This window comes from Chiloscyllium plagiosum, unplaced genomic scaffold (assembly GCF_037043375.1).
Source record: "Chiloscyllium plagiosum isolate Xiang-an unplaced genomic scaffold, Cpla_swu_hap1 HiC_scaffold_5, whole genome shotgun sequence".
NCBI classification, from domain to species: Eukaryota; Metazoa; Chordata; class Chondrichthyes; order Orectolobiformes; family Hemiscylliidae; genus Chiloscyllium; species Chiloscyllium plagiosum.
The window spans coordinates 96,840,078-96,861,835 of NW_028270143.1; the positions used below are offsets into that span (position 1 = coordinate 96,840,078).

Here is a 21,758-nt window from a genome sequence, read left to right on the forward strand (position 1 = left end):
GATTTATCTAGACTCTATAGGAGTTCCTAGAGGAGTGCCGGATGAGTACAAGGCTTGCAACCAGATTGCAGCAGGTTTTGAGTCGGCTCTCTTCTGGTGGGTAACGGTCAACAAGAATGTGGACTGGATAAACTATATTTTCTATAATCAGCAAAGATTCATCAATTACACTAGGGATGCAGTCAGAGGCATAGCAGAACAGCTTGACGCAACCAGTAGAATGGGCTGGGAAAACAAAATGGCCTTAGATTGACCTTAGCTAAAAAAGGGGGTGTATGCATGATGTTAGGAGGGAACTGTTGTACTTCTGTTCCAAATAATACAGCACTTGGCGGGTCAATCACTCGTGCCTTGCGAGGATTGACCACCTTGGCAGAAGAACTGGCTGAGAATTCAGGGGTGGACACATCACTCACGGGATGGCTGGAATCATGTTTTGGGAAATGGAAGGGAGTGGTAGTCTCCATCCTCACCTCCCTGATAGTGGTAGCAGGGGTACTGGTAGCAATTGGCTGTTGAATCATACCTTGTGTACGGGGACTAACCCAACGGCTGATTGAGACAGCCTTGGCAAAACAGATGCCCCTAAAAGGTAATCAGGCAGAGGAACTCTACCTCTTGAACAATGAGGGGATGAGTGACCTTGAGACCAAGATGGACGAAGTCTCGGGGATGATGCTTGCAAATTTGGGGGCGACATATGAGGGAAATGCAGAAAACAACAATTATTTTTAAACAAGGGGAATTGTGAGAGAAGCTTGCAAATGTTGTTGTTTGTGCAAAAATTACTAGGCTGAATCATAAGGCGGGGGGTGTATGTTTAATTAGATATGCTTGCACAAACAGCTACAAGTAGCTGCATCTTGCTTCTACAGAAATCGCAAGACAGAGGGTGTATACCAAGAAATAACTAACCAAAAAGGGAGGTGGTCGACTGGTAGAAACATGACAGTTGCAAAAGTCACGTACTCAGAAGTCATAAAGACTCAGTGTGCGAAGTGATAAGACTCAGTGTTGCGTCAGCATAAGTAATGAGACTCAGATATCAAGGGGGGTTGTACGCTAACAACAGGCCACAGACAGATGTGGTAAACCGATTAGATTAGCAATTGCACAGAGCAGTACAACTATCACGTATGAGGTAAAAGGGGAGTACCGAGAGACTCAACTGAACTGTATAAATCGCAATGTAGCCTTCTGATCGGGGTGCCTAATTGTTAGACACCTGTCTTGCAAGAACGTTTCAATAAAATTTGGTGCTTCAGAATTTTACTCGGACTGAAATTTATTGATATGTGAGCTTTGTTTCTCACAGCATGTTATAGAATGAGCTTCCAGAGGAAGTGCTGAAGGCTAGAACAATTACAATATTTAAAAGATATCTGGATGGGTATATGAATATGAAGCTTTTAGAGGGATAGGGGCCAAGTGCTGGAAAATGGCACAAGATTAATTTAGGATATCTGGTCAGCTTGGACAAGTTGGACCGAAGGGTCTGTTTCTCTGCTGTACATCTCTATGACTCTATGATACAATGTGCAGCTGGTCCTTCGACCAATCAGATTGAATGAGGGGCGGGCCTCAGTGAATGAGGAGGCAGAGCCGAGACTGTGATTGGAACATGCACCTTGTGAATGCTGCTGCCTGAACACTGTGAGCTGGACAAGAGGGAGGGACTGTCTGTCCACTCCCACACTCAATGGGAAGCATTTCCAGATGGTCAGCTCCAACCAAACATCACAGCAAGATCTGACAGAGTCAGTCCATTCATCAGCTCCTCAGTTTCATCAGCTTTTCACAGTGCAAAGGAGAAAGAATGCTTTGGGAGGCTGCTGCTGCAGTGAAGGTGATGTGACCCGTCCCTCATGGACATTGCGGCTGCGTCCTGGTGGATTCTGCAGAGTGGTCGCCTGCTTTGGCATCGGCGTCCTGGTGGATCCAGCCCGCCATTCCAACTGCCCAATGGTCTGCTTCAATGGTGACTCTGGTGATCGGGTGGGTCCTTGAGGGAGCTCCTTTGATGTCTTTGTCAACATGGCGGTCTGACCTGGGATTCGAATAGCCCGAGATTCTATGTTGGCTTTCTGCAACGGTGGAGAAGGTAGTTCCTGTCTTTTCCTCTACCTTGTGAACCCATGAGCCATGAATTGAACAAAGATGGACTTTTTCTTAATTTTTTTTAATCTATGATTTCTGTTAATAAAATAGGTATTGGAGTATGGTAACTTAAACACTTCTCACTGTATTTTTTGTAAAAATACAAGTGACGATAAATTACTATTCTATTCTAAATCATTATTCCATTGACAATTAGGGAAGGAAATCTACCATCCTTATCTGATCTGGTCTACATGTGACTCCAGACCCACACAGCAATGTGGTTCACCCTTAAGGGCGGCACGGTGGCCCAGTGGTTAGCACTGCTGCCTCACAGCGCCTGTAGACCCGGGTTCAATTCCCGACTCAGGCGACTGACTGTGTGGAGTTTGCACATTCTCCCCGTGTCTGCGTGGGTTTCCTCCGGGTGCTCCGGTTTCCTCCCACAGTCCAAAGATGTGCGGGTCAGGTGAATTGGCCATGCTAAATTGCCCGTAGTGTTAGGTTAAAGGGGTAAAGGTAGGGGTATGGGTGGGTTGCGCTTCGGCGGGTCGGTGTGGACTTGTTGGGCCGAAGGGCCTGTTTCCACACTAAGTAATCTAATCTAATCTTAACTGCCCTCTGGACCATTAGGGATGGTAACAAATGCTGGCTGCTAGCAATTTGCACATCCCATCAGCACAGCTTTAAAAATTAGGCAAGATCAAATGATTTACTCAGTACTTGCCAAATACCCGTAATGATATCCTATAATTCTGTGTTCTTTGATGGGGTTAGCCCATACTCGATGGACTGAATGGTTTCCCTCTGTTTTGTACTAATCCATGATTAGCAAAGTTGACTGTACAGAACCCGGATCCTCCATTTTGATGCCACTCATTACTGAACGTGACAGTGTGACAGAACTCCATGGAGGTCCCAAAGCTCTCTCAGCAATCCGTTATTTGGGATCTGTATGTAAGGTGATGTTTGGGAAAGGTAAGGAATCCTCCCTGATTTATAAAAATGGATCACAAGACACATTGTCATCAAACAACTGAAAAGAATTATCTCTGATTCTGTTTTACCCTCACTGAACAGCAACTTCTAAAGGTGCTTCTCGAGTTGATGAACAACAAAGACTTAAGTTCAGTCTGCTCTTTAATCAGACCAGTTCCCAAGTTTGAAAGACTCAGCGGATGATTATATCACTGCTGTCCCTGCCTGCCAGCCTGGTGTGGAAGATATGAATGAGTATGGGTCATTGCCTATGCTTTTCAATAAGTTGTTAAAAGAAAGGACTATATCTCTGAATTCCCTGTATTTCTGAAAGGTGAGGCCGTCCGAATTATTTTAAGTAATAAATTGTGCACCACTAGATCAGATCATATTGAAGTTTTCAAGAAGGAGTTAGATATAGCTGTTGGGGCTAAAGGGATCCAGGGGTACGGGAAAAAATGGGAATCGGGATTGAATTGGATGATCAGTGGAGCAGGCTTGAACTGTCGAATGGCCTACTCCTGCTCCTATTTTCTATGTTTTTTTATCCAGATGTAAAGGAGAGGATAATGGGGCAGGGGGATGAATCAAATTCATTCTCTGCCTTTGTCCTGCTGCACTGAAACTTCCTGTGGTATTCCCTGCCAATGTGAGGGAGATAACAGATTGGCTGCTGACTGATGGGAAGAGGCATTCCTGACCTTGCATCTAGCTCTATCTCCAGGTATGATAGTTCGGAGGAACGGCTGAAGAAGTTTGACACAGTGGGTCCCCAGGCCCTCGCAGGAGGACCATAGGGAGGCAGAAGAACAGGCAACTTAGCAGCTCATTTTCTGTCCCACCGCCTCATTGAAATGAGTGACCGGTCCTGAGGCATTCTGATGGCTGCTCTCCATGTCTGACGTATGCCAATGCCATGGAAACCAGGCAGATGGGTCCCCTCAGGACCAGCCCGGACCGTTTTCTCTCGATCAAGGACACACCATTTTAGGTGAAACCCCGCCCCCCTACTCTTTAATCATCGTTTCCCACTTCGATTCAACATCAGCTGCCACATTCTTTCGGATGAAACCTTTCTCACTACATCAGATTACCTCTCCTCCTCATATCACTTCTGCTTTTCCTTACTGTGTCCAGGGGAAAGAAAGCACAGAGACAAAGATGATATTTTACACAGCATCCTTCGGAACCAAAACATCCAGCACTTTATAATCAGGAGGATTCAGTCAGGATGACATACTCAACCAATTTAGTGCTGCTGACTAATAAATGGTCAGAATGATAAACTTATTGATTAATTAGCAGTAAATGTAGTCTCTTTATTTTTAAGTCAAAGCTAATTGCATTCTGACTTTCCATTTAATATGTATTTGGCAGGAAGTAACTATTAACTCTGAAAAGTTTAGGAGTTTTTTTGAAAATCAATGGCGTCAATATAAAGTTGGTTGAATTATAAAGCAGACAGACAAATTTGATCCTGTCAGTTCCCATCTGAGGTAGTAGCTTAACATTTCTAAGGAAATGCTAAGGGGAGGGGGGCGTGCAGCAATGGATATATGTTCTCAGGTAACGTTTCTTTAAATTCAGTCAGAGGATGTAGGCATCGCTGGCTGGACCAGCATTTCTTGTGCATCCCTCATTACCCAATGGGCAGTTCAGAATCAGCCACATCACTGTGGATCTGGGGTCAAATATAGGCCAGACCCGATAAGGAAGGCAGATTTCCTTCCCTGAACGGCATTAGTGAACCAGGTGGGTTTTTATGACAATTGGAGGTGGTTATGGTTGACAATGGCTAATTCTTCATTCCAGATTTTTGAAAAATTGAATTCAAATTTCACCATCTGCCATAGTGGGATCCAAACTCACATTCCTCAAACAGTAGCCTAAGGCTTTGTGATTACGCATCTAGTGACATGACCACTGAGCCACTACCTCCTCAAACAAGAATGAATGTGATTCAAGACCCCTTTCCTTTGCCTGTGTACAACACAGGTGGACTGAGGGAGTGTATGGTGTTGAAAGAACATTATGGGCAGAATTTAATGTGGGTAAAGGGACTCCCACCCACATGCTGGAGGGCCAAGGGTGGCCTCCTTTAGGGAAGGACCTCTGCATTACTGGGCAGTGTCTCGCCTGTCCTGACATCATGGGTCCCAGCAGCTAAGGTACCAGCTACTAAGAGTTGTCTCTTCATTGCTCTGCAGCAGTACCACTTGGGGTGGGGAGAGAGGAGACTTGGCTCCTGTTGTTAATTCTCCCCCTCCTCCACTATCCAAGGCTCAAGATCATGGAAGGTGCCTGAGGGTAGGTGGATGCAGGGTGGGAGGGAGGAATTGGCAGCAATTGCTGTCACCAGTGATCCTGGGGAAAGCTACTCTGGGATTAACGTCTTTGGTAACACAGCGAAGAGAGGAATGTTAGTACAAGAAGAGTTTCTGTAATCACCTCTCTGTCAGAAACCGCAACTCCTCTTTCTCTGAGCCTCTCTTTGCATCATGAATGCACAGAAAAAAAATTCATGAAAATGCTGCTGCAGAAAATTTTGGCAAGCGATGACGACATTGTGAGATAAGTAGGAGATTGTTTTTATATCAGCCCAAAGAATTGGACTCCAAGTGATGCAATTTAACTTTCTACTGCAAAATACAAATCACCTTCATGCCACTCAATATAATTAAGCAGGGAGCAAAATGGCAAGTTACTGTAATAGGTGAAAGTGAGTACTGCAGATGCTAGAGATTAGAGTCAAGAGTGTGGTGCTGGAAAAGCACAGCAGGTCAGGCAGCAAGCGAGGAGTAAATACAGTTACTGTAATAGCCAAGGTAATGACAGAATGGTGCATTTCTTGAACTTTCCCCTTTAATTGCACACCTCCCATTTGGCTGACGCAACAGCACTGTAAGTGTGGCTGCCGGGGGTTCTGGGGAGGGATGGTATTGTCAGGGCCCTGCCACAAAGCTGACAGCAAACATCTCCCCACATTTCACGCCCCACCCCGGGCACGCTGGCAGATTCAATACACCCACCACTGGGAAGACTTGCTTTTCAAAAAAAAACTGGAACTTCCCTGGGCAGGGGCTGTAATCCAATTAGCTCTGGGTTTGCAGTGATCACAGATCTTGTGTTGATGAGCAGTGCAGTACAAAGCCAACATAGCAGCACAGTGGAGCACAGAAAATGCCCTGTTTACATGCAACAAATTAAAACATGGTAGTGGATTTTAATGGAATAATAAGACACTCCACATAAAAGAATGTGTGATCCCACAAGTACATTTAGGAGCCTTTTTCTTCGCACAAAACCTGCTGAAGTCTAAGTCCACAGCTGCTTTGTTAATTTTTTGCAAAATGCAGGATATTTCTTTTTTTTATTTATCTCTGTTCTATTATGCATCTACCTCACTTCAGCAACACTCAGCATCATTAGTCAGGCGCACAGCAAAGTGTCTCATAGGCCTTCTCACAGCACTTCGGTTCACAAATAAACCCAGACTTATCATAGGGAACAGCCTCACTTTGATACACAGCAAATTAACAAAGCATTGTTTGGCCGTGGCTAATTTTGAGTACATTCATAAATGGTTACACACGTAGGTATTAGATAAGTCTACCAGACCAGCATGAAATGAAATTATTGTAACATTCAACTTAATGCCTTTCCCCGCTTGTGAAGTAAGCCACATTTGGTTGAGCCAACATAGTTTTAAAGTCCATATATATCCTCTGGATGTAAATGTAGTAATTGGCAGCACACAGGGAGCCTGACATGCTACTGTTTGACAAACAGGAGGTGTGCTTCCAAGCAATAAGAACAGAGAAGATTTAGTTTTCCATACCTTCCCCCCTAGTAGCCTGGCTAAGGACAAGTGAAAGTCATATATTTTATTTCTAAGTTTGAATCTTCAATAAGAATTGAATCTATTACCATGGTAACATGAATCTCCTTATTCCACTACCAGAGCACTTTAGGTCTTCTGCTCCTTCTGATAACTATAAATAGATCTATGAAGCTGAATCACCAATCTAGTACTGCAGGGATTGTTTTCCTGTGATTGGAATTAAGTTCATTATCGAAGCACAGCAAGGGAGAACTTTGTTCAGTTTTTGATCTATACTATACCTACCCTTCAGGTGTTTAGTACTGACACCCAGTGCCCTTAACTGAAAGAACTGACCCTACACTTGCACCATGGAGTAAATTTTCTGGGCTCCTCTCCACACCAATGCTGTAATCTCTACTGAAGTTCAAGAATGTTCACACTTTTATAACTGTTGTCTATGCGTTAGTGACCGTGAATGGGAGAATGACCAAGAAAATTCAAACAGGTACTTAGGGATTTTACCTCTAAGCAGTTGGGTGGAATTTTGTAATATCTACTTAATCTTCCTTTAATCTCAAGGGGCGTTTTTGGAGCTTGTTGTTTCTGCTGTGTCCTTCCAAGTTTGCTGTTATGTCCTTCAAATCATCAACAATATGCTTCCCCACATCTGCACATTAACTATGACCAAACATGCTTCTTACCTGGGAACCCAGGTAATTCAGGTAACGTTGGTTCCTCTGTTCCTAGGGCAGTGTTGCTACCTGTGAAACAGGAATAAGATCAGAAATCAACTGGTGAGTATAAGTATTAATGGGGTGCCACACCCTCCAGGTGTGGCAATCTCTAAACTAGGTCTAATGAACATACCATTCCACAGCACAGAACAAGGACAAACATTGTCCTGTTAGAATAAATAAAAGATCAATGCGGAATTAAATGCTGAGTTTCTGCAGTCTGCGATTTAATGTACAATTATGATCCAATATAGGCACTTACTTTGATAGGCCAGTCGCACAGACAGAAACAAACTTGAGAGAACAGAGGTCAGGGAGGGGAATAATTGAGTGCAGGGAAGATGGGTGGGAGGTGCTCTTCTGGGAGTTCAAGATGTACTTTTTAGAACTCATACACACATTATTTTTTGCATTGGATTAGATAGGAAGCCCAAAGAAAAGAGAACATTTTTAAAATGCCTCCTGCTTCTTTGTTTTACTGTTTACTTTAGTACAAAGTTGGGGGGAGATATTTCCAATGTTCTGTACACGTATGTGCAGAATTATTGCATAGTTCTTATTAGGGCTAAACATATCAACAAGTTACTCACACACGAATTGAAATAGCAGCTTCTTAAAGATTTCTATCTCTTACAAATATCAGTGATCGCACTGAAGAAATTTAAAATGGCCCCTTTGTTACAATGCCTTCTGTTAGAAAGAATCGATAAGAGGTTTTTAAAGAGCTGTGCCTTTTCATGCAAAATAGTAACTTGTTTGAATAAATCTGCATAAAAGGAATATTCATTGAACAAAGAATTGTTCTGCAGCTGACTTGAGATTATATCTTTGTAAAGCTGCCACAATAACACCACACAGTACTGTTGCAAACTGTCAGCTTACCAACATCACAACAGCAACCCTATACCTTCAAAATTGCAGTGCTAAATAAAAATAAGTCTACCTCAGCTACTGTCAACCTGCATTTCACAGATGAGCACAATATTTTATTCAAGAGCAGGAAAACCTCATTAATAAAGCTGGTGCTTATCGACAAGAAAGGGATCTATTATGTGGGTTGGCGACACGACTGAAGGAGTACAAAACCAGATCACTGCTTCTCACTACTGATTATCATTCACAAACTCCCACCTTTTCTTCAAACTTCTGTCCGTACCTGACAGCAATAAAACAAAGACAACTTGCAGTTGGCATTCTTTAAACACGGTGCAGCCCAAGACAACTGTAACCATAATAGATAAGACGAAGTCTTAAGTTAACACCTATCAAGGGCAGAGGCACAAGTTTGGATATGGAAAAAGAATGATCTTGTTGGAGTTTGTTAAGCTCCATAGTCCTTGCGGCTGATCCAAATTCAACTACTTGTTGCCACGGTGACTCAATGGGGCAGCACGATGGCTCAGTGGTTAGCACTGTTGCCTCACAGTGCCAGGGACCTGGGTTCAATTCCAGCCTTGAGTGACTGCCTGTGTGGAGTTTACACCTTCTTCCCCAGGTGCACCAGTTTCCACCCACAGTCCAATGATGTACAGGTTAGGTGGACTGGCTACACTAAATTACCCAGGGTAGGTTATATGGGTTGGCCATGGTTGGTGGGTTGGTGTGGACTCAATGGGCTGAATGGCCAGCTTCCACACTGCAGGGATTCTGTGATACCCCTAACTGGCCTTGAGAAGGTGTTGCTGTTTCGAAGCACTGCAGTCCGTCAATGAGCAAGCAGATAATGCTATTACTGATCACTGCAAGTTAGTGTGGGATTATTCCACAAATCTTGGGTTTCAAAGAAGCTTGCGATTTGCTTTGGATGTGGCAGGGGGAATTTTGTCATGGGGAAGCAGGTGGGATTGGGTGTGGGTCGTAGGAGTATTCACTGTCTGACTGGAAGCCAAGTCACTCACTCAGGCTGACATCTGGCTGGGGACCTCCTAGTGATGCCACACACACAGACAGAGACACACACACACACACACACACACACACAGACAGGCTATGGAGTTAAAGCACTCTAATGTGCGTGGGGAATACTGGCTTCCAAATTTCCCATGTGCCTCGCTTGCAGTACTCCTGCCAGATCCAAGAGTTAACAGTTTTCCCAAGGAGGCTGACTGTGTAGGTTGAGAACAGAAAACTGAAACACAAAGCTCCAAATGAGAATTTGGACTCATTCAGAAGTGCATCCTTCCCCTGAGTGTTAACAATAATTCAAGCCATACATTGATCTTAAGCTTGCACCAAATGCTTCATCGCCAGTTTATTGCTTGCTTATTTATTTATTCTTCCAAAGTGATGCCGTGGTTCCTAAAAAGGAATAATGAACACTGAAGGATTAGCCCCAATTAGTAGATAGAAGGTGTTGATAACGACAGATTTGTAAGGATAAGCTGTTTATTAGTTGGATGAGCCACATGTGTTTTTGTGGTTTCTGGCTCGTTAACAGCAGTGCACAGAGGAAGCGAGTGAGAAAGGTTACAGTGGCGGTGTGCAGAAACGTTAAGCACCTGTAAAGTCGAAGCCATCACCTGTTCCACTGTGGCAGTTCCCAAACTCTTCGTCACACTCATCAGAATCCAACGTTGGTGGGGAGGTTGGGACTGTGATTAGAAGACAAAAAGGTTAAGAATTTGCAATAATTATTTATATGTCTAAAAGTATGCATTATGCATAGATCATCATATTGTAAACTCAAACAAGACTGACAGGCTTGTGTGGTGCAGTGGTAGTGTCCCTATCTCTGAATCAAGAGGCCCAGGTTCACGTCCTACCTGCTCTGAATAGTTTGATTCGAAAATCTAGACAACACTGACCATTTTCAATATATTTTCTTCCCTTCTCTTCTGAAGGACAGGATTACAATTGTGTCTTATTATCATTTTTTGTGTGAACCCTCAGTGATCAGGGTGGGATTTGACCGGGAGTTATGGGGCACTATCACAATGCATATCCTGCCCTTACCCATGGTTTACAAGTGTCCACATCAAGTGAGGGTTGGTGGACACTAACTGTGGTTCACACCCTAATACAGGGGCATTGAAACTAAAGTGTAATCAGTAGCTCTGTGCACACATTCTTGTGTCTTACTCAGAGAGTTATCGGTTCATGCGCTTCTTCAGAGACCTTCACACAGAATCTGAATTGGCCCTCCACTGTGCTACCCTACTGAGTGAGAGCTGCACTGTTGGTCATGTCCTCTCTCATGGCACAATTTCAAAAAAAGAGCAGGAAAGTTATCTAAAGTGTCTTGAACAATATTTATCCTTCAAAAAATATCATCAAAAAAACAAATTATCTGGTCAACAGCTTATAAAAGATACAATAATGAGAGGTCATAGATTTAAAGATACACTTTTCACTATATCTCCCAAAATATATGCGACAATAAACCTAATTTTAATTCAATAAATCACTGTCATTCATTCATCCATCCACCAAGTGATGTGCAAAGAAAGCAAGGGTGATTTGAGAAAAACATTTTTGCTCAGTGAGTAGTTAAAGCATGGAATGCACTGCCTAGAAATGTGATAATAGCAGGTTCAACTGAGGCATTGGATGGTTATTTAGATAGAATTGGGATGTAGGAAAAGGGCAGGATATTGGCACTGGGTAGTAGAGCTAGTGCAGTTATGTTAGGCTGAATGGCCTCTTTCTGCATTGTAACAATTCTGTGATCCTGTGGTCATCACGACAGTGTTAGTGGGAGCTTGCTATGTGCAAACTGCCTTCCAGAGTTCCTTTGTGAAAAACATGACAACATGTACTGGCTGCTGGATGTGAAAGGTGCTACACGAATGCAGCTTATTTCTTTCATTTGAATGGAAGATCCTGACTCCCATTTGGCTGAGATCAGCTGACTCACCAGGGATCATATCTGAGACCCAACCAAGTCTCCATGGTTCAGATAAATCACTGGATAAACTCACAAAGCTGTCACTACAGCTTCCATGGGATATTTTTCAATCATGGGTTCAGTGAGGGTAGTCATCTGAATGTCCTCAAGTCTTCAGTGCATAAACTTGCTTTCCATTCAGAATGTCATTTCTGAGGTGTTTGTTACTTCCCTGAATATAAATCTACTGAGGTGCTGTTGGCTAGAAGCAAGAAAACAGCACAGAAGAATATATGTAATGTTTACAGATGGATTGGTATAATAGATTGTGCAGTTGAGCAGATAGATTTGACTGTTGAGGGTTAAATTATATCTGCCTGCTGAAATATCAGTAATATGTTAACATGCTTTACCATTGATATGATTTTAGTGGAATGAACCATATGGTAAACAGATCGAGTAAATGCACTGGTATCCTACTGTTATTTTACTGTTTAATGTTTTCATAATTGCCGGTGTTAATATGCTCATTAAATAGGCCAACGAACTGTGCCTGGATGACAGTCACACTACTTTCCCCAACGGAACACGTTGCAACTAAACTCTCTGACACTGTTTCACTCGAGTAGGTCTCCAAAGAAAAGGATCCTCGAGTGGTTTGAATTACACAATTATTCCAGCGATGCACAGCTTGGTAGAGTGAGCAGTAGTACTAAGGACAAACCTCACGTAGCAGTGCGTTCTGATAGCAGATGAGATTTGAAATGCGGAATTGATTGGTAAAAAGCTGTGGAGTTTACAATACAGCAACTACACTGTTGGTGTCGAGCCATTAGTAAAGTGGCTGCACTGGTCTGTCAAAATGTCCAGAGAAAAGATGTCAAATTCTCAGCTGCTGAACTGAATTGCATTATCTTTATTGTCACAGGTACTCACAGGAGTACAGTGAAAAGTTTGCAAGTCGCCTCTTATGGCACCATTTTAGGTACAGGATACCCAGGTACAGATTCTTCAGAACAAGTTCTGTTTTCTAATAGAATCATACTGCATTTTAGTGAATCATGAAATGCTGACAACTAGAATAACTATACCTGAGAATTTTTTGGCTCAATTCCTACTACTCTAGAATTACTTTTAGCATTCAAGGGACTCCAAGTTAAATGACTGCCTGATTGAAGTTGCTGATAAGATTAATGTTGGGATATGCAGTTCTTAAAGATCATAATAAGTATAAACTGAACCATTATAACAGCACTGGGTGACTCAATATCACCAGGGCAAATACATTGCTACAGATCCTGAGGACTCCCAGTCCCATCCCAGCACTACCCCTCCAACCTGTCCCTCAAATAGAACAGCAGAAAAACACATCTGGAATTGAATCTGTATCCTATATTCTAATCCTTAAACATCTGGAAAATATTTGGGCAATTGTGGGTTGCAAATCCTGAGTAACACTAGCATTTCACTGTTTTCTATTGGGAATTTTGATTGTACGTTTTTACATTCCTGTTTTTGCTTAAAATGAATTTGCAAGAAAATGCACAATTTACTTGTATAGTTCAAGGACATACAATGTGCCCGGTTTTGCACACAACTCCTCATTTAAATAGGAACTTAGAGACATGAAACTGTAATGAAGATTCACAATAACATTAACAAGAATCAAGTTTAAGAAGTAAAAGCAAGAAAGAACATGTAGTGTGTTTTATGGCTTCAGGAAATCATTTCTTTATAACCAGATACATACTTCTGCAGTGCTGTCACTTGAAATATCAAAACTGCAGCAGCCAACAGATGAAACCAATGACCCGATAAGGTAGTGATGTTCAGTTAAGGAATTAATCTTGACCAAGTCTTTGACAGAAGCTCCCTGTTCTTCTTTGAGTAGAGTGGTATAATCATTTCTCCTGACCTGAAAAGGCAGGCATGGCCTCATCTTAAGATTTCATTCTAAAGACGGAACCTCTGACAGTGCTCCACTCCTTCAGTGCTGCAGTGCATTGACGTGTCAGCCTAATATTGTTTGTTTGTGTCTCCGGATTGAGACTTAAAACTGCAGCTTCTGACTCAGAGGTGAGAAAGCTATTGCTAAGCCAAGGCTGGCACGATCAAAATAGCTTTAAGGGAAGATTGCAGAGAAGGTGGAAGGAGATTTTTAAAAAGGTTTGCAGAATTTGGAAAGGTTTTAGCAAATAGTAAAACATTATTCTTCCTGTTGGGCAAAGTGTAATGAGGAGACAAGATCATTATCAGGAGAATAAATGGTGACGTCAAAGTTTCATTGTGAATGAATAAAATTTTGCCTTTCATATTTCTTCATCACTAATAGGAACTGGAAGCAAAAGCCAGAAGATAAACATTGATATGTTTTGAATATTTCTGTTGTTATCTTCAGAAACCTAGGGTCAAATAGCCGGGTTTGTAAACACAACATCCATGATTATATCCAAAGGCATCGTGCAATCCAGGGAGGTAAGCAATTAGCATGAAGAGCTTGAACAGATTGACACTTTGTTGAAATTGCATCCATAGGAATTTCATACAAATTTGTTAACATTTTTGTAGGTTCTTATTGCATAAGTATGGGGTCACACACAAAGCAAATGGCAATCATGTTTTGTTTTACAGTCAAAATACCAACATCCTGTCATCAATGTTTGATACATTATATCTTCTAGTGCAAAAGGGATGTTTTTTTTTAATTTGTTTCATTTTTGTAAATGATTGCAGCAGTAAAAAAGGCAAAAATATTACGTATGTGTCAGACACTGTTTTTCAAATATCCCCGTTTGTAAAGTTTATATGAGCTCTCATACATCAATATTGTAACCATTAACATAAATCTACTGAACCATATGTCCTCCAGGCAAACACTGTTACAACCAATGGAACACCTGCACTGAAGAATGATGAAGGTAGATTACAAATTGCCAGCCCTTACTGACACACAAAAGAAGTAAATGAAGATTTAACCGTGAATGGGACTTCAAGCACTTCATCTTGTTTCAATCCTCCAGCCCACCCCCAAGGGCAGTTCCTGTTGATGGATACATTAAGCAATCAAGTCATGGAGCATTTTTAAAAGTCTTGATACCTTCAATATCACAACCCAGCAGCTCCATACGCAGGCCCAGCCCAGCTGCCGATGCTCGCTCAGGGTAGATACGAATGTATCTTGTTAACAATGGTTCAAATTTCCGAATTTCTGGCGTATCATAGTTGGTATTTCCTTCAAATGTCTAGACAATATGAAGAGAAATATGCAGACATTAGCTGAATCCATTAACAGAAACACACACCAGAGATAAAATAGGCTCATTTTTCAGACAAAAATATAATGATCAGCTAGCGAACCTTCCAGCTCAGTGAGCAAATTTACATCCATAATGAGCTGCATCGGCATTATTAGATTAGATTAGATTAGATTAGATTAGATTACACCGACCCGCCGAAGCGCAACCCACCCATACCCCTACATTTACCCCTTACCTAACACTAAGGGCAATTTAGCATGGCCAATTCACCTGACCTGCACATCTTTGGACTGTGGGAGGAAACCGGAGCACCCGGAGGAAACCCACGCAGACAAGGGGAGAACGTGCAAACTCAGTCAGTCGCCTGAGGTGGGATCTGAACCCAGGTCTCTGGCACTGTGAGGCAGCAGTGCTAACCACTGTGCCACCATGCCGCATTACGTTTTCATAACTTAGCAGTATCTGTGATTACAATGTTGCTCCGAATTTTCAAAAATTGACAGTTTGAATCTAATTCTGGAATTATGTACAACAGATGTTGAAATTATTATTGAGTGAGTCTTATGCAATTTGACAAGGAAACCAACGTAAATTGAAAAATAAGTACTGACACACAGTGGAAAAGCCACACATCAAATGGTGAGCTTTTCCTGTGTTATTCCTTAACAATAACTGTAAATCAACAAGTGTGGTCCAAAAGATTTCTCTCAAAAACTCAAACCAAAGATTGACATCAACTGTTAGTAACTTAAGAGCAGAACACACATTATCCTATTGTCAATTTGGCACTAAAACAGACAGTACAAAACACACACACACACATATTTATTTTTGATTTTAAGCATCTGCAGTTCTTTCAATTTTTATTTGATATTTACCAATTTCTACCCTATTTAAGAAAGCTTTCCATGATCCTGGAGGAGTGATGGCTCAGTGGTTAGCAACAATAGTTCAATTCCCCCCACTCTATGTGGAGTTTGTACATTCTCCTGTGTCTATGTCAGGTTCCTCCCATAGTCACAAAGATGATTGATTATCCTAAATTGCCCATAGTGTGCAGGCTAGGTGGGTTAGCCACTGGAGAATGTAGGGATAGGACTTGATGGACTGAATGGCCTGCTTCTAGACTGTAGGGATTCTATTATTCTTGAGTGGCTCTGTTGCTAGCACTGCTGTCCCACAGGGCCAGCCTCAGCTGACTGTCTGTGTGGAGTTTTGCACATTCTCCCTGTGTTTGTGTGGATTTCCTTCGGGTACTCTGGTTTCCTCCCACAGTCCAAAGATGTGCAGGTTGGGTGACTTGGCCATGCTAAATTGCCCATAGTGTTCAGGGATGTGTAGGCTAGGTGCATTACTCAAGGGAAATGTAGAGTAATAGGGTAGGGGAAGGAGTCTGGGTGGGATGCTCTTTGGAGGACCAGTGTTGGGCCAAATGGCCTGTTTTCACATTGTAGGGATTCTATGATTCAATAAACTGCAAGAAAAATTTAAACAAGAGATATTTTCACATTGCAATGAATTTGGTAGGCTACAGCACTGAGTATTTATGAAATGGTATAAATTTTATTAAAATTTTTTTTTACATTCTCAGATGATATTAGGTTACTGCAACTTTTGACTGAAATTTATATGTCTGCCCTGCAATCATTTTTTTGTTTTGTCCTGCTTTCTCTTCTGTTGTTTTCTCAAGCATTACCTAACCAACAATACTATGAGGAGGAAGAATATTTTACTGTCATTCCCTTTGACAACTATTGCAGTCAAGTGCAAGAGTCAAGCTAACAGGCATTGAAAACTGCCCACTCGCGTACAAACAAAGGAAACCGGACTATTTTCCTATCCACCCAGGTCCTACTGCACCCTAACATTCTAATTGTTATGGAGTCTTCTGTTTTGCCAAAGCACTTTGTACTTTCAGTGTAATCCACAAGAACAAAATGGTGATTTTTTTTGTGGTAGCCATGTCCTGTTGCAGGACAGAGACTAATATATTCTGACTGGGAAGGTAAAATGACAGTAATTCTTCTTAATGCATAAATGTTCATCATTTTGGAAACGTGGCAAATGCGACACAAGGCTCTTGACATGCGATTTTTACATATTTTTAAAATGAAGGGACTCCCATTTAAGGTTGAGATGAGGAGGTTGTTAGGTTTTGGAATTCTTTATCACAAGGAATAGTGGAGGATGAGTCAATGAAAATGTTCAAAGTTGACTTTGATTGTTGATTGACAAGTGAATCAAGTATTATGGGACAGACACGAAGTGGAGTTAAGGCCGCAAGTAGATGATTTTCTTATTGGATGTTGAAGCAGACATAAGGGGATGAATGATTTATCCCTGCTACTATTTCTTATGTTCTTACTACTTTACTTCATGCAGATAAGAGATGCTGAGACCAGATGAGGAGTGAGTGAATAATATGTTGGATGTTGTAGGTTACAGAGCTGGGCTGAGAGGTGGCAAATGGAGTTTATTGCAGAAAGGTGTGAGATGATTCACTTGGAAGGAGTAACAGGAATGCAGAGTACTGGGCTAATGGCCAGATTCTTGGTAGTGTAGATGTGCAGAAGGATCTTGGTGTCCAGGTACATAGATCCTTGAAACTTGCCACCCAGATTGATAGTGTAGTTAAGAATTCATACGGTGTGTTAGGTTTTATTGGGAGAGGGATTGAGTTTCAGAACCACGAGATCATGCTAAAGCGGTACAAAGCTCTGGTGCGGCCACACTTGGATTCTTGCGTACCATTCTGGGCACCGCATTATAGGAAGGATGTGGAAGTTTTGGAAAGGGTTCAGAGGAGATTTACTAGGATGTTGCCTATTGTGGAGGGAAGGTCTTACGAGGAAAGGCTGAGGGACTTGGGGCTGTTTTCTTTAAAGAGAAGGTTGAGAGGTGACTTAATTGAGACATATAAGATTATCAGAGGGTTAGACAGGGTGGACAGTGAGAGCCTTTTACCTCGGATAGCGATGGTTCGCATGAGGGAACATAGCTTTAAATTGAGGAGTGATAGATGTAGGACAGATGTGAGAGGTAGTTCCTTCACTCAGAGAATAGTAGGGGCGTGGAATGCACTGCCTGCAACAGTAGTAGTCTCGCCAACTTTAAGGGCATTTAAATGGTCATTGGATAGGCATATGGACAAGAATGGAATAGTGCAGGTTAGATGGGCTTCAGATTGGTTTCACTGGTCGGCGCAACATCGAGGGCCGAAGGGCCTAATGTAATGTTCTATGTTCCATGTGTGTTCTTTATTGTAAAAGCACTTGAGATGTATAAAAGCTCTTGAGATGGATGTTGGCTCAGTGATTAGCACTGCTACCTCACAGTGCCAGAGAGATATGGGTTCGATTCCACTCTTGGGTGACTGTCTGTGTGGAGTTTGCACATTCTCCCCACGTCTGCATGGATTTCCTCACACAGTCCAAAGCTGTGCAGGGTAGGTGGATTAGCCATGCTACAATTGCCTACAATATCATGGGATGAGCAGGCCAGGTGGATTAGAAATGGGAAGTGCAGGGTTACAGAGATTGGGTGGGGTATTCTTTGGAGGGACAGTGTGGACTTGATGGACCAAATGGTCTGCTTTTGCACTGTAGAGATTCTATGTTTATTTTACTGGCAGCAATGATAGCACGTACTAGAACTCAGTGTCTTGCTTGTAAAAGATATATTCATGTCTAAAGCTGTGATCTCAGTCTACTTGCCTTTGGTTTGGAGCTGCCAGGATTTGTTACCAACTTCCAGTCTGATCCATTTGTGCTGTAGCCGAGCTTGAACTTCCGCATGAACACCTTATTGTCCCTCAGCTTGACTCCCTGAATGATCAAGCTGCGCACCTCTTTCTCCACTCCCAGGTCTATCTCTAACCATTCGTTATTGTATGAAGGAAGGCTCGGTTTTAATGCCCAGCCTGCTCTGCTGGTGAGAAGCCGTGCATGTTCAGGCCCCCAATATCGATCCATGGAGGATGAGCCTGTAATCTGGCTATCAGAGATGAGTCCTGATACCATTCCTAACATTCCAGAGCAGGGATAATCTGCAAGACAAAATTAATCAGTCATCAGAGAGGAATAAGGCAACAATTTATTATGAAGATATACCTAAGTACAAGGCTTGTGGAGTATGAAAAATTATGACAAAAATTAATATCAATCTTACCTATTAACAAGTAGAGGAATGACCAATGCAGTTGGAAAGTTCTGTGACACATCCTACCTGTTGAATGCTAATTATTAATCTCATTGAATCACACAACTGCCCAAATATTATGCCCAATTGAGGCTATTCAGCCTATCATGCCCACACTGGCTCCATGATCCAGTCCAGCTCTATTACGTAATGCCAAGATCCTGTCTTTCCCCATATCCCTGCACACCATTACTACCCAAAAAAAATCTAATGCCCTCTTGAATGCCTGAATTGAACCTGCCTCCATCATATATCCCAGCAGTGCATTTTATAGATTAACAACTCGCTGTGTGAAAACATTTTTCTTGACATCAGCGCTGCTTTCTTTGCACATCAGTTTAAATCTATGCCCTTTTGTCTTTGGTTCTTTTATAAGCAGAAACAGCTTCACCCTATCTCCTCTGTTCAGCCTGCTCCAATGTAATAGTGAGTAGGAAACAGTCACAGCAAATATGTTGTTTTAATTTTCTTAAAGGCATCTCATCCTTCATTCAATTTTGCTGCATGGCTAATTTATTTGATTTAAGTGACTGCTTCTTGTTTATCCATTAACCAATTCACAGCACGTCTCATTTATTCTGGCATACTGCTTAAGGTGCTCTTTTGTTACTTTTTGAGAATGAGTAGGTTCCAATAACAATAAATATAATACCCTCCTCACTCCTTACCATTCAAGGCCCCAAACAGGTGAAGCTGCCATTTACTTGTATTTCTGTCAACTTAGTCTATTGCATTTACTCATCACAAGAGGGACTTGCTTACACTAGGGAGACCAAATGCAGACTGTGACCCCTTTGCGGAATATGTCCAGTCCATCGGTGAGCATGACCGGAGCGTCTGGTTGCTTGCCATTTAAATTCTCTCTCTCAATTTTCTACCCTTGGCCTGCTGCAGTGAAACGTAATATAAGCTTGAGTAATGCTTCCTCATCTTCCAATTAGACATTTTGCATAGCCTTCTGGACATAACATTGAGTTCAATAATTTAAGTCAGTGAATCCTGTCCCCCAAATTGAAGATTTATTTAGTCACATGGAGATCTTAATTTTGTTTGTCATGCTTTGCTTTCAGATAGAGTTTTCAATTATTCACACACACTAATGTTTTGTTTTTCTGCAACTACCATTACCACTTCCTTTGGCAATTTGTTTCGCCACATTCATATCATTTAAAATCTCTCAGCCTTTAACCTGTCCCAAGCCTTCCCTTCTCTTTCTCTTGCCCTGCACAACAGCATTAAAAATATGATCAGATGAGTTAGAGTAGGCCACTTGGGACCCTCAAGTGGGACCCTTCACCATTCAATAAGATCACGGTTGACCTGACCATTAAACATTTCTAGCTCTGATTAAATTTCCATGCCTCTCACATTCAAACTGGTCACATTATTATCTTCCTTCAGTTTTTATAAAGACTCGTAATAATAACTCTGCTTCTCTCTTCACAGATGCAGTCAGACTTGCTGAGCATTTTCCGCATTTTCTGTTTGTATTCCAATGACAACATTGTTAAGAGACACCTTAATATCTGGAGCTGTTTAAATGATTGATTACAATGGAGCTTTGTAATATTAATGGTAATTCATTATGTGTCAATTATATCTAAGGCTTTTTGTAGGTATTTTTAGAATTACATAGAGTTTTATCAGAAACTCACATAATATTATGAGCTGTTCTGCTAATTAACGAGGTCTGTCACAAACAGGCTGCACTAAAGGGCGACCATTGATCCATATCTCAGATATGAAAATGAGAGTTATTGTTACATGCAGGGCTTCAGTGAAGCCCTGTCTGAGCTCTTTGTCAGAACAGTATTCTTTGCAAGTTTTACATCAGTGCAAATGATCTAAAAGGTGGGGGTTATGATTTAATGAATACTGGACTTGGCAAAATATTAAGTCTGGTCTTTTTCCATTTAATGTTTGACATTCGGAACAATATCAGTTGGGTGGAGTAAGAACACCTGGCCTTCCACTCAGGGGAAGTCCAGCCACATTCAACTAATAGCCATCTGATTGGCTGGTAACTCTGTAGGCTGGGAAGACCCTGTTACTGGGAGTGGTAGCCACTGCTGGAACCACAAGCCCTAAGGCACAGTGTAAATGCTGGGTAGATGCGGGCTCTTGGAGCATGGACAGGAAGGGAAGCGTTAGCAGCAAGTGGTTAGTGGTGAGGGAAAGTATAGGTCATGACGATAAATCTAGATAGAGAGACAGAGTACCTGATGGATGGTTGAAATAGAGGGCAATGTTGGAGGTATTTTTCTGACTGAGGCCCTGATCTGCCAGACTCACCCACCATCTCTGAAATGTTGCATTGCATCCTGCTGTGAAGTGCTCATTAAGTGGCTAATAGCCAGTAGTTTGGGTAATAGCTGTGCATTCACATTGTTTCAGGTACATTATTACAATAAGAACATTTACCATTGTGTAGGAAGTTACCAGGCCCAAAAGGTGATAGCTAATTCTCAAGATTCCAACATATCTTTTTTATTCACTCATGGAATGTGGGTGTCACTGGCTGGGCCAGCATTTATTACCAATCCCTAGTTGCCTTTGAGAAGGTGAGCTCCCTTCTTGAACTGCTGTAGTCCCTATGCTGTGCATAGACCCATTATGCTGTTTGAATAGAATAGAATATGGTCACTTGTACTCCAGTATGGAAGTACAGTAGTACAGTGAAAAGATTTTACAATAGCTGTTTTTTAATGGCGCCAAATTAGGTACAAATCTAACAGGGTAAAAAAAAGTTAAAAATCACACAACAACAGGTTATGGTCCAACAGGTTTATTTGGAAGCACACTAGCTTTCAGAGTGCTGCTCCTTCATCAGGTGGTTGTGGAGAATAAGA

At 41.9% G+C, this 21,758-nt stretch overlaps 1 protein-coding gene and 1 long non-coding RNA gene across 5 annotated transcripts in view; one reads left to right on the forward strand and one right to left on the reverse strand.

The window, feature by feature from the left end:
* nrp1a (neuropilin 1a) overlaps positions 1–21,758 on the reverse strand; it is a 182,822-nt gene that overhangs the window by 24,727 nt on the left and 136,337 nt on the right. For 3 of the 4 annotated variants that reach the window (XM_043690622.2, XM_087987524.1, XM_043690620.2), the window contains 4 exons: positions 18,426–18,757; positions 14,553–14,697; positions 10,131–10,223; positions 7,600–7,659 (listed from right to left, as the gene is read on the reverse strand). In XM_043690622.2, the coding sequence (XP_043546557.1) occupies positions 7,600–7,659; positions 10,131–10,223; positions 14,553–14,697; positions 18,426–18,757 (630 nt within the window). The remainder of the gene's footprint in view (positions 1–7,599; positions 7,660–10,130; positions 10,224–14,552; positions 14,698–18,425; positions 18,758–21,758) is intronic. The other variant, XM_043690621.2, reaches the window with a different exon arrangement.
* The window catches only part of LOC148149993 (uncharacterized), a 67,702-nt gene that overhangs the window by 3,071 nt on the left and 42,873 nt on the right, over positions 1–21,758 (forward strand). The window contains exons 2-5 of the long non-coding RNA XR_015757258.1: positions 3,628–3,799; positions 13,854–13,930; positions 14,325–14,373; positions 20,356–20,484. This is a non-coding gene — a long non-coding RNA (uncharacterized LOC148149993). The remainder of the gene's footprint in view (positions 1–3,627; positions 3,800–13,853; positions 13,931–14,324; positions 14,374–20,355; positions 20,485–21,758) is intronic.